The sequence below is a fragment of the Oncorhynchus mykiss genome, chromosome 30 (assembly GCF_013265735.2).
Source record: "Oncorhynchus mykiss isolate Arlee chromosome 30, USDA_OmykA_1.1, whole genome shotgun sequence".
NCBI classification, from domain to species: Eukaryota; Metazoa; Chordata; class Actinopteri; order Salmoniformes; family Salmonidae; genus Oncorhynchus; species Oncorhynchus mykiss.
The window spans coordinates 2,811,510-2,827,500 of NC_050570.1; the positions used below are offsets into that span (position 1 = coordinate 2,811,510).

General features: G+C 45.9%; 1 protein-coding gene across 2 annotated transcripts in view; it reads left to right on the forward strand.

Moving 5' to 3' along the window:
* Positions 1–383: 383 nt before the first annotated feature.
* Positions 384–15,991, forward strand: part of smad6b (SMAD family member 6b) — a 48,810-nt gene continuing 33,202 nt past the window's right edge. Inside the window, exons 1-2 of one of the 2 annotated variants that reach the window (XM_036968827.1) lie at positions 386–2,018; positions 14,511–14,567. In XM_036968827.1, the coding sequence (XP_036824722.1) occupies positions 1,178–2,018; positions 14,511–14,567 (898 nt within the window). In that variant the 5' untranslated portion in view covers positions 386–1,177. Of the gene's footprint in view, positions 2,019–14,510; positions 14,568–15,991 lie in introns of both variants that reach the window. The other variant, XM_036968828.1, reaches the window with a different exon arrangement.

The following is a 15,991-nucleotide window of genomic DNA, read 5'->3' on the forward strand; positions in this document are numbered from 1 at the left end:
TTTCGTTGCACAATCATGTTGTTTTGAGGTTGTTGTTTTTTTTTTTACAGTGTTGGCTTTGCTTGTCTGCAAGCACAATGTATCCTGTTGGCTTGTTGGTCAATAAAATGCAAGAGTTGAATAGTGTCCTTGTTCTAAAAGTGTTCTTTCCGTATTTTTTTTATTTTAATTTTCAAATAGAAAATATAGTAGACTAGAGAGTAAAGTTAAAGTAAGAACGGAATGTTACGCCTTTAAGAGTTGAGAAACTTGAAACCTTGTTTGCGCAACAATCAGTGCAGCTCACAGCCGCCAATGAGTCTAGACTGGCACGTGATGGTAGGCAGCCAATGGCTCCATCGCTCTCCTCGGAGTCCCCGTGTGTGTGTGTGTGTGTGTGTGTGTGTGTGTGTGTGTGTGTGTGTGTTAGAGAGCGAGGGAGAGAAAAAGAAGAAGAGAGAAACGGAGAAAGAACGAGATCTCAGCAGTTCAGTTTGACTTGTTAGCTAGGTAGTCAACCCGGAACGAGGAGAGAGGAGTACTCCGTTTGGGATTGATGATTATTTCTAGCTTCCAGCCTGGCATGGATATTTTTGGATTGTAAAAAGAAGTGCGGCTGTCGGGAGGTCGGGATCTGGATTTATAAAGGCTTTTAATGTATTTCTTTGGGATTTAAAATCACTTGTATAAAGGTGTAATTCATGTTGTTCTCTCCGTGCCGGGTTAGAAGAGAGGAGATGTGAAGGGGTGTTCGTTCCAAAGTCCGAAACTATTACGAGTGCGTAAAAGCGTTTTAGGGCTCCCTTTCTCTTCTGTCGTTGACTTTCCATATTGAATTCTGCATTGACTTAGTTCCCTTGTACCTATTGTCTACTCGCATGATATTATCATGTGTGTAAAACATTTGTTTATCCCTTCCGAGGCGTAGGGAACATTAAAAACTCGGGTCAAGAATAGGATTCAATTAGCAGTTCTGTATATTATTGACTACGTTCCCAGTATGAATGAATTTTGATTTCCCATGTCTCAATCTAATCTTGTTCTCCAATCGGCTGTGCATACCCTGGCACGGCGCTCCGACCAACATTAATGTCCTACAACTCAATTCAAAGTAGCTGGTAAACAGTCCCCTTTTGGTGACCCGAAACAAGAATAACCTAGAGAGAGAAAAGCACATCTATATTTTTTAAATTGTCGTATGTTCAGGACGAAACGCTCAGGTCTTGTGCGGCGACTCTGGAGAAGCCGTTTGATTCCACATAGTGACGAGGGAGATGGTGGACATAATGGCCCAAGTAGCGAAGACAGTCCAAGGGACGATCTCTTCACAACCTGCCACAACCCGGAGAAAATTAACAAAACGGATCTCCGACCGATGACGGTTGGCAGGTCGCCTGCAGGGGACTTAGGTGGAGTATGTGCCTTCAACTCGGCGGAGAGTTGCAGCGGCTGGGTGGGGGGCAGATCGGACCAACATGGGGGTGCTACGTCGGTGACTGTGTGCGTCCAAGGGCCGGGGCAGGAGCAGGGCAGCCCTCAGGCAGCGCAGGACAGCGAATGCAGGACGGTGACGTGTTGTTTATTTAAAGACCGGGACCACTGTGAAGTTGAACCCATTGCCCCGGGGAGGGAACCGTTACCAGACTCCTGTCATTTTGTTTTGAGGAACCACGGCGGTGGAGCTCGGGACAACGGTTCTCCTGAGTCGAAGCCGCGCACGGTGCTGGAGCAAGAACTAAAAACCGCCACATATTCTCTGTTGAAATGCTTAAAGGACAAAACCCTGGATACGTTACTGGAGGCGGTGGAGTCCAGAGAAGGGATGTGGAGCGACTGTGTGATGGTATCCCAGACAGAGATGCGTCTGGGCGGACACACGGCCATATCTCCGCCGCTGCTGCTGTGTAAACTCTACCGTTGGTCGGACCTCCAGCACACCGCCCAGCTCAAGCCGCTCTGTGAGTGCAGGAGCTTTGGGACTCTGGCTGGCCTCGCGGTATGCTGCAACCCCTATCACTACAGCCGGCTCTGCAGCGTAGGTAGGAGTGCACCTGCTCTGTCAAACACACACACACACACACACACACACACACACACACACACACAGTTAGAAGACAAAACAGGTATCGGCAGTGGTCTAGTGGTGCCTGGAGAAGTGGGTATACTTTCATGTTGCCAAACATTTCTCAAACCGCTAAGGAAAGACAGAAAACCTGTGTGAAATATTTTTCCTATAGTTTTTTTCTTCTTCAGGTTTTCACTCCTAAAATCAGCCCTTTAAATATATATATATATATATATATATATATATACAACACAAATTGGATGTTTTAAATCCACAACAATGCTTAAAACACATCACCAGACCATTTTTGAGGTCTGGGAAAAATCGAAACATATTTTGTGGTGTGTGTAGTTGGCCTTTGAAGTGTTGGTTGAATCTTTGCAGTGCGCAGTTCAGTCAACACGCGCTGTTTAAATAAACATTTCTTAAGGATTTCAAAAAAAAACAACACTTTCCCAATTAAATGTTGACTGCAAAGTAGGCCTTTCTATCAGTTTGTACTGTAGGCCTACATTGTACAGTACAGAAATGCGACTAGCCAAAGAGTCTCTTTCTAGGTACTCCGATGGTCGGCCTCCGATGTCCGATGGTCGGCCTCCGATGCCGGCCTCCGATGGTCGGCCTCCGATGTCCGATGGTCGGCCTCCGATGTCGGCCTCCGATGTCCGATGGTCGGCCTCCGATGTCGGCCTCCGATGTCCGATGGTCGGCCTCCGATGTCGGCCTCCGATGTCCGATGGTCGGCCTCCGATGTCGGCCTCCGATGTCCGATGGTCGGCCTCCGATGTCCGATGGTCGGCCTCCGATGTCCGATGTCGGCCTCCGATGGTCGGCCTCCGATGTCCGATGTCGGCCTCCGATGTCCGATGTCGGCCTCCGATGTCCGATGTCGGCCTCCGATGGTCGGCCTCCGATGTCCGATGTCGGCCTCCGATGGTCGGCCTCCGATGTCCGATGTCGGCCTCCGATGTGCGATGTCGGCCTCCGATGGTCGGCCTCCTATGTCCGATGTCGGCCTCCGATGGTCGGCCTCCGATGTCCGATGTCGGCCTCCGATGGTCGGCCTCCGATGTCCGATGTCGGCCTCCGATGGTCGGCCTCCGATGTCCGATGCCGGCCTCCGATGGTCGGCCTCCGATGTCCGATGTCGGCCTCCAATGGTCGGCCTCCGATGTCCGATGTCGGCCTCCGATGGTCGGCCTCTGATGTCCGATGTCGGCCTCCGATGTCCGATGTCGGCCTCCGATGGTCGGCCTCCGATGTCCGATGTCGGCCTCCGATGGTCGGCCTCCGATGTCCGATGTCGGTCTCCGATGTCCGATGTCGGCCTCCGATGGTCGGCCTCCGATGTCCGATGTCGGCCTCCGATGGTCGGCCTCCGATGTCCGATGTCGGCCTCCGATGGTCGTCCTCTGATGTCCGATGTCGGCCTCCGATGTCCGATGTCGGCCTCCGATGGTCGGCCTCCGATGTCCGATGGTCGGCCTCCGATGTCGGCCTCCGATGTCCGATGGTCGGCCTCCGATGTCCGATGGTCGGCCTCCGGCCTCCGATGTCCGATGGTCGGCCTCCGATGCCGGCCTCCGATGTCCGATGGTCGGCCTCCGATGTCGGCCTCCGATGTCCGATGGTCGGCCTCCGATGTCCGATGGTCGGCCTCCGATGGTCGGCCTCCGATGTCCGATGTCGGCCTCCGATGTCCGATGTCGGCCTCCGATGTCCGATGTCGGCCTCCGATGGTCGGCCTCCGATGTCCGATGTCGGCCTCCGATGGTCGGCCTCCGATGTCCGATGTCGGCCTCCGATGTCCGATGTCGGCCTCCGATGGTCGGCCTCCGATGTCCGATGTCGGCCTCCGATGGTCGGCCTCCGATGTCCGATGTCGGCCTCCGATGGTCGGCCTCCGATGTCCGATGTCGGCCTCCGATGGTCGGCCTCCGATGTCCGATGCCGGCCTCCGATGGTCGGCCTCCGATGTCCGATGTCGGCCTCCAATGGTCGGCCTCCGATGTCCGATGTCGGCCTCCGATGGTCGGCCTCTGATGTCCGATGTCGGCCTCCGATGTCCGATGTCGGCCTCCGATGGTCGGCCTCCGATGTCCGATGTCGGCCTCCGATGGTCGGCCTCCGATGTCCGATGTCGGTCTCCGATGTCCGATGTCGGCCTCCGATGGTCGGCCTCCGATGTCCGATGTCGGCCTCTGATGGTCGGCCTCCGATGCCCGACGTCGGCCTCCGATGGTCGTCCTCTGATGTCCGATGTCGGCCTCCGATGTCCGATGTCGGCCTCCGATGGTCGGCCTCCGATGTCCGATGTCGGCCTCCGATGGTCGGCCTCCGATGTCCGATGTCGGCCTCCGATGGTCGGCCTCCGATGTCGTTCAATTCTGTGAGCTGTTCAATGCCACAACCAGTTCCAGGCATAAGCGACATTTATCTCCACCCCATGGGAAAATATGAAGAATTGCAGAAAACGTTATTTAAAATGCCAGTACAGACGTTTAAAAAAAAATAAGAATTTAATCTCAATATCAAATAATTTCTAGGTATTAATTAAATTCCTTACTGTGATTATTTAAATTAAAATGGTTTAAAAAAAAAATATATATATAAAAAATAGCTTCTTAGCAAAGAGGAATTTCTCAAACCAGAATTTTACAAGTTGAGTCTGGGAGAGGTCTTAAAGGGGGGAGGGTAAAACGGAAAAACAGCTTTTATTGGCAGAGAGGTTTGGAACTCTCTTTCTTATTGGTCTATTAACTAACGTACGGCCGGCCTGGTGATCATGTGCCTTTAATACTGCGACATTTTCTCTATGCCACATGGCAAAATGTGTAGAATTGTAGGAAATGAACTTTAAAACGTAAAATCTTCTCTCCACCATCAAGAGGGGGGGAAATTGTGTGTGGGGGGGTCTCTGTAGGCGTTCTTGCTGCACGATATTCCATGTGTGTGTCAAAGCACGAGAATATACTTCGCATGCTTTGCGGTTATGTAGACGCTACTTTGTGCATGATTCCTCTATTGTACTGCGTAACTGATAGGTCTAATACCTCCATTACACTACGACAGGCATCCGCAGGGATTAAGAAGGGAGGATACAATAGCGAGACTATTCACACGGGAAGCAGTACCGGAGCTGCCAAGTCCAGGTCCAAGAGGCTTCTAAACAGCTTCTACCCCCATAAGCCATAAGACTTCTGAACATCTAATGGCCACCCAGACTATTTTCATTGCCCCCCCTCTTTTACACAGCTGCTACTCTCTGTTGTTATCCTCTATGCATAGTCACTTTAATAACTCTACCTATATGTACATATTACCTCAACTAACCAGTGCCCGTGCACATTGACTCTGTAACGGTACCCCCTGTATATAGCCTTCACATTGACTCTGTACCGTAACACCCTGTATATAGCCTCCACATTGACTCTGTACCGGTACCCCCTGTATAGAGCCTCCACATTGACTCTGTACCGGTACCCCCTGTATATAGCCTCCACATTGACTCTGTACCGGTACCCCCTGTATATAGCCTCCACATTGACTCTGTACCGGTACCCCCTGTATATAGCCTCCACATTGACTCTGTACCGGTACCCCCTGTATATAGCCTCCACATTGACTCTGTACCGGTACCCCCTGTATATAGCCTCCACATTGACTCGGTACCGGTACCCCCTGTATATAGCCTCCACATTGACTCTGTACCAGTACCCCCTGTATAGAGCCTCCACATTGACTCTGTACCGGTACCCCCTGTATAGAGCCTCCACATTGACTCTGTACCGGTACCCCCTGTATATAGCCTCCACATTGACTCTGTACCGGTACCCCCTGTATATAGCCTCCACATTGACTCTGTATCGGTACCCCCTGTATATAGCCTCCACATTGACTCTGTACCGGTACCCCCTGTATATAGCCTCCACATTGACTCTGTACCGGTACCCCCTGTATATAGCCTCCACATTTACTCTGTAACGGTACCCCCCCTGTATATAGCCTCCACATTTACTCTGTAACGGTACCCCCCCTGTATATAGCCTCCACATTTACTCTGTAACGGTACCCCCCCTGTATATAGCCTCCACATTTACTCTGTAACGGTACCCCCCCTGTATATAGCCTCCACATTGACTCTGTAACGGTACCCCCTGTATATAGCCTCCACATTTACTCTGTAACGGTACCCCCCCTGTATATAGCCTCCACATTGACTCTGTAACGGTACCCCCTGTATATAGCCTCCACATTGACTCTGTAACGGTACCCTCCCTGTATATAGCCTCCACATTGACTCTGTAACGGTACCCCCTGTATATAGCCTCCACATTGACTCTGTAACGGTACCCCCTGTATATAGCCTCCACATTGACTCTGTAACGGTACCCTCCCTGTATATAGCCTCCACATTGACTCTGTAACGGTACCCCCTGTATATAGCCTCCACATTGACTCTGTAACGGTACCCCCTGTATATAGCCTCCACATTGACTCTGTACCGGTACCCCCTGTATATAGCCTCCACATTGACTCTGTACCGGTACCCCCTGTATATAGCCTCCACATTGACTCTGTAACGGTACCCCCTGTATATAGCCTCCACATTGACTCTGTAACGGTACCCCCTGTATATAGCCTCCACATTGACTCTGTAACGGTACCCTCCCTGTATATAGTCTCCACATTGACTCTGTAACGGTACCCTCCCTGTATATAGTCTCCACATTGACTCTGTACCGTAACACCCTGTATATAGTCTCCACATTGACTCTGTACCGGTACCCCCTGTATATAGTCTCCACATTGACTCTGTACCGGTACCCCCTGTATATAGTCTCCACATTGACTCTGTACCGTAACACCCTGTATATAGTCTCCACATTGACTCTGTACCGGTACCCCCTGTATATAGTCTCCACATTGACTCTGTACCGTAACACCCTGTATATAGCCTCCACATTGACTCTGTACCGGTACCCCCTGTATATAGCCTCCACATTGACTCTGTACCGGTACCCCCTGTATATAGTCTCCACATTGACTCTGTACCGTAACACCCTGTATATATTCTCCCTATTGTTATTTTACTGCTGCTCTTTAATTACTTGTTACTTTTATCTCTTATTTTTATTCGTTTTTAAACTGCGTTGTTGGTTAGGGACTCGTAAGTAAGCATTTCACTGTAAGGACCTGTTGTATTCAACGCAAGTGACAAATACAATTTGATTTGATTTGAGTACCGGTATATGCAATGACCACTGAAAAACAGCCCCCACTACAGGACAACACAGTTATAGGACAACACAGTTATAGGACAACACAGTTATAGGACAACACAGTTATAGGACATCACAGTTATAGGACAACACAGTTACAGGACAACACACTTACAGGACAGCACAGTTATAGAACATCACAGTTATAGGACAACACAGTTATAGGACAACACAGTTATAGGACAACACAGTTACAGGACAACACAGTGACAGGACAACACAGTTACAGAATAACACAGTTATAGGACAACACAGTTATAGGACAACACAGTTATAGGACAGCACAGTTACAGGACAACACAGTTACAGGACAACACAGTTACAGAATAACACAGTTACAGGACAACACAGTTACAGGACAACACAGTTACAGAATAACACAGTTATAGGACAACACAGTTACAGGACAACACAGTTACAGAATAACACAGTTATAGGACAACACAGTTATAGGACAACACAGTTATAGGACAACACAGTTACAGGACAACACAGTTACAGGACAACACAGTTACAGAATAACACAGTTACAGGACAACACAGTTACAGGACAACACAGTTACAGAACAACACAGTTTTAGGACAACACAGTTATATGACAACACAGTTATATGACAACACAGTTACAGGACAGCACAGTTATATGACAACACAGTTATAGGACAACACAGTTATATGACAACACAGTTATATGACAACACAGTTACAGGACAGCACAGTTATAGGACAACACAGTTATAGGACAACACAGTTATATGACAACACAGTTAAATGACAACATAGTTATAGGACAACACAGTTATATGACAACACAGTTATAGGACAACACAGTTATATGACAACACAGTTATAGCCTCATAACATGGTTGTAACTATAATGATGATATCATGGATGGTCAGTCCTGTATAGTCTCATAACATGGTTGTAACTATAATGATGATATCATGGATGGTCAGTCCTGTATAGTCTCATAACATGGTTATAACTATCATGTTGATATCATGGATGGTCAGTCCTGTATAGTCTCATAACATGGTTGTAACTATAATGATGATATCATGGATGGTCAGTCCTGTATAGTCTCATAACATGGTTATAACTATAATGTTGATATCATGGATGGTCAGTCCTGTATAGTCTCATAACATGGTTATAACTATAATGTTGATATCATGGATGGTCAGTCCTGTATAGTCTCATAACATGATTATAACAATAATGTTGATATCATGGATGGTCAGTCCTGTATAGCCTCATAACATGGTTATAACTATAATGTTGATATCATGGATGGTCAGTCCTGTATAGTCTCATAACATGGTTATAACTATAATGTTGATATCATGGATGGTCAGTCCTGTATAGTCTCATAACATGGTTATAACTATAATGTTGATATCATGGATGGTCAGTCCTGTATAGTCTCATAACATGATTATAACAATAATGTTGATATCATGGATGGTCAGTCCTGTATAGCCTCATAACATGGTTATAACTATAATGTTGATATCATGGATGGTCAGTCCTTGCTTCCATAGCTCTGTCCATGAATCTGAGTGGTTACATTTCTCCAGGCCCATCCCTCAACTGTGTACCACAACAGAGACGGGATGACCTGTTTGTTGTTGTTTCAATGAGGACTCTAGCTTTAAGCCTGTCTTTCTCTGTCTGACTGTTCCCGTGTATCAGTACTCCACATCTATGCTGTTTATAACCACGTTGGAACTCTCACTCTCATACGTTGTTACAATGTAACAACGTGACAAAGCTTTAGAATATTAGGAGCTTGTTGGTGTTACATAGTTGCAGATATTCTGTTGATTAAATTGTCTCCTGGACTGTTACGTTTGGAAACAGGCTTCCAAGTAGATACAGACATAGTTAGGTACTGATGAGCAAAACAATTTAATTTGATAAAAATATAATAATATATATTTTAACGTTGTTGGTTACCCCCAACAAGATAAGCCTACAGTAAATTAAGTTATTGAGAACCAACTTGTTATAAGTGAGGAAAGGGAAGGCCTTAAAAGTTGAAGTTAGGTAGAGAGAGAGAGTGTGTGTGTGTGTGTGTGTGTCGGGGGGGGGGGTGGGGGGTTAAGCGTTAGAGAGTTGTTGTTCATCACTAACCATTGTACATCAATCTATACCATTATATTTCAGCTCTTTTTACTCAAGGAGTTGTCACAAAGTGCCTTATAGAAACACAGCCTAAAACTCAGGCGCCGGCAGAAGAAGCAGGAGAAGCAGGAGAAGCAGGAGAAGCACAGTAGCTCGGAAAAAGTGACAGATCATTCACAAAGATAAATTGATTAAGACTGTGGCTGTTTGTTTGATTGATTAGTTAATTGATTGTTGAGGTCACTGATATGACAAGGTTAAGAATAACCGTGTGTGTCTCTGTGCTTGGCAGCTCGTAAGTCTCTCTGTGTGTGTCTGTGTGTGTGTGTGTGTGTGTGTCTGTGTGGGTGTGTGTGTGTGTTAACTGTCCTGTAATACGATGGGTACTGTCTCATTATAGTGTCAGTTAACTGTCCTGTAATACCATGGGTACCGTCTCATTATAGTGTCAGTTAACTGTCCTGTAATACCATGGGTACTGTCTCATTATAGTGTCAGTTAACTGTCCTGTAATACCATGGGTACTGTCTCATTATAGTGTCAGTTAACTGTCCTGTAATACGATGGGTACCGTCTCATTAATGTCAGTTAACTGTCCTGTAATACGATGTGTGCCGTCTCATTATAGTGTCAGTTAACTGTCCTGTAATACAGTCAACAGCCCTACTAGTACCTGTCCTGTAATACGGTCAACAGCCCTACTAGTACCTGTCCTGGTCCTCCAGTATGCTATGTTAAATAGGTAACCTGGTCCTCCTGTATCCTATGTTAAATAGGTAACCTGGTCCTCCTGTAGCCTATGTTAGAAAGGTAACCTGGTCCTCCTGTAGCCTATGTTAAATAGGTAACCTGGACCTCCTGTAGCCTATGTTAAATAGGTAACCTGGTCCTCCTGTAGCCTATGTTACTATAAATTTGGCAGGTTGACGTTTGTTGTCATGAATATTGCCCTGGAGGCAGAGCTGAGCCTCCAGTTCAATAGCTCACAGTTAATTCACCGTTAGTCAGCACCTCTACACAGAATAATTGTCTCTGGGCGTGCGCCATCTTATGGTTTTTATTAGCCGTTTTAACATAACAAAACCACCTAGTGTTGTCACACAGCCTTTAATATACATGTTTCGCCAGACATAATTATCACACCAGTTATACCTATTCCCCATTTCTTCAAATTGCAAAAATAATACCTCGTTCTTGTGTCTCCCAGAGTATGAACCTCTTCTCTTCTCCATCTATTCATTGCTTCCCCAAACACCAATAGCAGGACCAGACAAGCATCACTTTGTCTATGTAGAGGCTCTTGAAATTATCTTTAAATTTAAATGTAATTATTATTATTATAAAAACATTTTATCCCCTTTTTCTCCCCAAGTTCGTGGTTTCCGAATTGGTAGTTACAGTCTTGTCCCGTCGCTGCAACTCCCGTACGGACTCGAGATAGAGAGAGGCGAAGGTCGAAAGAGCCGTGCGTCCTCCGAAACACGACCCCTTCCAAGCCTTTTTTGAAACACCGTAGTACAACTGGTCGACCGCGTCAGCGTGCACTGCGCCCGGCAACGCCACAGGAGTCGCTAGTTCCGCGATGGGACAAGGACATCCCTGCCGGGCCAACTCACGTGCACTGATACGTGTCTCGTTTGAGCCGATATTTTCTTTCACGCTGTTGAACAACGGGTTCCTAGTGAATCACACTTCCTTTCACTTATGTTTTTTAGTAGAGAAAAGTGAAAAAAAACTCAAGATTAAGTTTTTTTTTTTTGTTCGTCCAGAAAGAGTGTGAATGTAGGTGATGGTGTATGTTGTCATGTGAACGTCTCATAGCTGACTGTACTGGCTCCTACATCCTCAGTGTTGAGTTGAACGTAGTTGAAACCTGAAATAGCCTACCAGCTTCAAAACGACCAGTGGTAAAACAGAAAGTCTACACAACATCAAAACCAAAAGTTTAAATAGTGCTACGTGAACTATATAAGTTGAAATAACTTATTTAGAAACGGACGAATCTCTTTTGAAATAGACCCTGTCTTGTCAGTTGGGCAGGCTTTGAATGAGCTCAGTTTCACGTTGAGATTTAAAAAGCTCTTTTGTCCCCTGGACGTCTCTCTCGTGCCACCCTCTTGCTATGTAGGTGAAGGAGTGGCGTTAATACAGTTTGCATAGCCACACACACATACAGCCCGGCGCCAGACAGACTAGCTGTAGATCTGACTGAGGTGAGTCCCAAATGGCCCACTATCCCAATCCATAGTGCCCTATTCTCATAGGCCTCTGGTCAAAAGTAGTGCACTGTATAGAGAACAGGGTTCCATTTGGGATGCACAATGAGTTCCCTTAAAGGAGCAGCGTGACTATTATGCTTCCTTCTCCTTCCACTCTGTCTCTTAAAGGAGCAGCGTGACTATTATGCTTCCTTCTCCTTCCACTCTGTCTCTTAAAGGAGCAGTGTGACTATTATGCTGCCTTCTCCTTCCACTCTGTCTCTTAAAGGAGCAGTGTGACTATTATGCTTCCTTCTCCTTCCACTCTGTCTCTTAAAGGAGCAGTGTGACTATTATGCTGCCTTCTCCTTCCACTCTGTCTCTTAAAGGAGCAGTGTGACTATTATGATGCATTCTCCTTCCACTCTGTCTCTTAAAGGAGCAGTGTGACTATTATGATGCCTTCTCCTTCCATTCTGTCTCTTAAAGGAGCAGTGTGACTATTATGCTGCCTTCTCCTTCCACTCTGTCTCTTAAAGGAGCAGTGCGACTATTATGATGCCTTCTCCTTCCACTCTGTCTCTTAAAGGAGCAGTGTGACTATTATGCTGCCTTCTCCTTCCACTCTGTCTCTTAAAGGAGCAGTGTGACTATTATGATGCCTTCTCCTTCCACTCTGTCTCTTAAAGGAGCAGTGTGACTATTATGCTGCCTTCTCCTTCCACTCTGTCTCTTAAAGGAGCAGTGTGACTATTATGATGCCTTCTCCTTCCACTCTGTCTCTTAAAGGAGCAGTGTGACTATTATGATGTCTTCTCCTTCCACTCTGTCTCTTAAAGGAGCAGCGTGATTATTATGCTGCCTTCTCCATCCATATAGAACAATATAGAACAGTATAGAACCATATAGAACAGTATAGAACCATATAGAACTATATAGAACAGTATGGAACCATATAACACAGTATATAACCATATAGAACAGTATAGAACCATATAGAACTATATAGAACAGTATGGAACCATATAGAACAGTATAGAACCATATAGAACAGTATAGAACCATATAGAACAGTATAGAACCATATAACACAGTATATAACCATATAGAACAGTATAGAACCATATAGAAGAATATAGAACAGTATTGAACCATATAGAACAATATAGAACAGTATAGAACCATATAACACAGTATAGAACAGTATAGAACCATATAACACAGTATATAACCATAGAGAACAATATAGAACAGTATATAACTATAGAGAACAATAAAGAACAGTATAGAACCATATAACACAGTGTAGAACCATATAGAACAATATAGAACAGTATTGAACCATATAACACAGTATAGAACAATATAGAACACTATAGAACCATATAACACAGTATATAACCATATAGAACCATATAACACAGTATATAACTATAGAGAACAGTATAGAACCATATAACACAATATAGAACTGTATAGAATAGTATAGAAACATAGTATATAACAGTATATAACCATATAGAACGGTATAGAACAGTATAGAACCATATAACACAGTATTGAACTGTGTAGAACCATATAGAGCAGTATAGAACAGAATAGAACCAGAAAGAACAGTATAGAACAGTATAGAACCATATAACAAAGTATAGAACCATATTGGACAGTATAGAACCACATAGAACAGTATAGAACCATATATAGAACCATATAGAACAGTATAGAACCGTAAAGGACAGTATAGAACTATAAAGAACAGTATAGAACCACATAGAACAGTATAGAACCATATAGAACAGTATAGAACCGTAAAGAACAGTATAGAACCACATAGAACAGTATAGAACCATATAGAACAGTATAGAACCATATAGAGTCCCTGACATGTGTGTTGTATGTTCAGAGCCCCTGACATGTATGTTGTATGTTCAGAGCCTCTGACATGTATGTTGTATGTTCAGAGTCCCTGACATGTATGTTGTATGTTCAGAACCCCTGACATGTATGTTGTTTGTTCAGAGTCCCTGACATGTATGTTGTATGTTCAGAGCCCCTGACATGTATGTTGTATGTTCAGAACCCCTGACATGTATGTTGTGTGTTCAGAGTCCCTGACATGTATGTTGTATGTTCAGAACCCCTGACATGTATGTTGTATGTTCAGAACCCCTGACATGTATGTTGTGTGTTCAGAGTCCCTGACATGTATGTTGTATGTTCAGAACCCCTGACATGTATGTTGTATGTTCAGAACCCCTGACATGTATGTTGTGTGTTCAGAGTCCCTGACATGTATGTTGTATGTTCAGAACCCCTGACATGTATGTTGTGTGTTCAGAGTCCCTGACATGTATGTTGTATGTTCAGAACCCCTGACATGTATGTTGTATGTTCAGAACCCCTGACATGTATGTTGTGTGTTCAGAGTCCCTGACATGTATGTTGTGTGTTCAGAGTCCCTGACATGTATGTTGTATGTTCAGAGCCCCTGACATGCATGTTGTGTGTTCAGAGTCCCTGACATGTATGTTGTATGTTCAGAGCCCCTGACATGTATGTTGTATGTTCAGAACCCCTGACATGTATGTTGTTTGTTCAGAGTCCCTGACATGTATGTTGTATGTTCAGAGTCCCTGACATGTATGTTGTATGTTCAGAGCCCCTGACATGCATGTTGTATGTTCAGAGTCCCTGACATGTATGTTGTATGTTCAGAGCCCCTGACATGTATGTTGTTTGTTCAGAGTCCCTGACATGTATGTTGTATGTTCAGAGCCCCTGACATGTATGTTGTATGTTCAGAGTCCCTGACATGTATGTTGTATGTTCAGAGCCCCTGACATGTATGTTGTGTGTTCCAGAGTCGCCCCCACCGCCATACTCACGGCTGTCCCCTACAGAGGAACAAAAGCCACTTGGTAAGTCGTCACCAACATGCTGAGAATACACTCCTGAGAATACACTCCAACATGCTGAGAATACCTGTGTGTGTTCTGTGAGTATGTGTGTGTGTGTGTGTGTGTTTGTGTGTATATGCGTGCGTGTGTGTGTGTTCTGTGGGTATGTGTGTGTGTGCTCTCTCTCTCTCTCTCTGTGTGTGTGTGTGTGTGTGTGTGTGTGTGTGTGTGTGTGTGTGTGTGTGTGTGTGTGTGTGTGTGCTCTGTGGGTGTGCTCTGTGGGTGTGTGTGTGTGTGTTCTGTGAGAATATGTGTGTGTGCTCTGTGAGTGTGTGTGTGTGTGTGTGTGTGTGCTCTGTAAGTATGTGTGTGTGTGTGTGTGTGTGTGTGTGTGTGCGCGCCCCCAACCAACCTATCGCTGGCACCGTGGCCATTAGTATTTTTTTAAACTGTTAACTGTTGGATGACGTCAGCCAGCATCTCCACACTAACCCCCCTCATCAACTACAAACTCAGCCAACCACCCAGTCAGTCAGCCAGCATCTCCACACTAACCCCCCTCATCAACTACAAACTCAGCCAACCACCCAGTCAGTCAGTCTATCAGCCAGTTAGCCAGCCAGTCAGTCAGTCTATCAGCCAGTCAGCCAGCCAGCATCTCCACACTAACCCCCCTGATCAACTACAAACTCAGCCAACCACCCAGTCAGTCAGTCTATCAGCCAGTCAGCCAGCCAGCATCTCCACACTAACCCCCCTCATCAACTACAAACTCAGCCAACCACCCAGGCAGTCAGTCTATCAGCCAGTTAGCCAGCCAGTCAGTCAGTCTATCAGCCAGTTAGCCAGCCAGTCAGTCAGTCTATCAGCCAGTCAGCCAGCCAGCATCTCCACACTAACCCTCCTCATCAACTACAAACTCAGCCAACCACCCAGTCAGTCAGTCTATCAGCCAGTTAGCCAGCCAGTCAGTCAGTCTATCAGCCAGTCAGCCAGCCAGCATCTCCACACTAACCCTCCTCATCAACTACAAACTCAGCCAACCACCCAGTCAGTCAGTCTATCAGCCAGTTAGCCAGCCAGTCAGTCAGTCTATCAGCCAGTCAGCCAGCCAGCATCTCCACACTAACCCGCCTCATCAACTACAAACTCAGCCAACCACCCAGTCAGTCTATCAGCCAGGTAGCCAGCCAGTCAGTCAGTCTATCAGCCAGTCAGCCAGCATCTCCACACTAACCCCCCTCATCAACTACAAACTCAGCTAACCACCCAGTCAGTCAGTCTATCAGCCAGTCAGCCAGCCAGCATCTCCACACTAACCCCCCTCACCAACTACAAACTCAGCCAACCACCCAGTCAGTCAGTCAGTCTATCAGCCAGTCAGCCAGCCAGCATCTCCACACTAACCCTCCTCATCAACTACAAACTCAGCCAACCACCCAGTC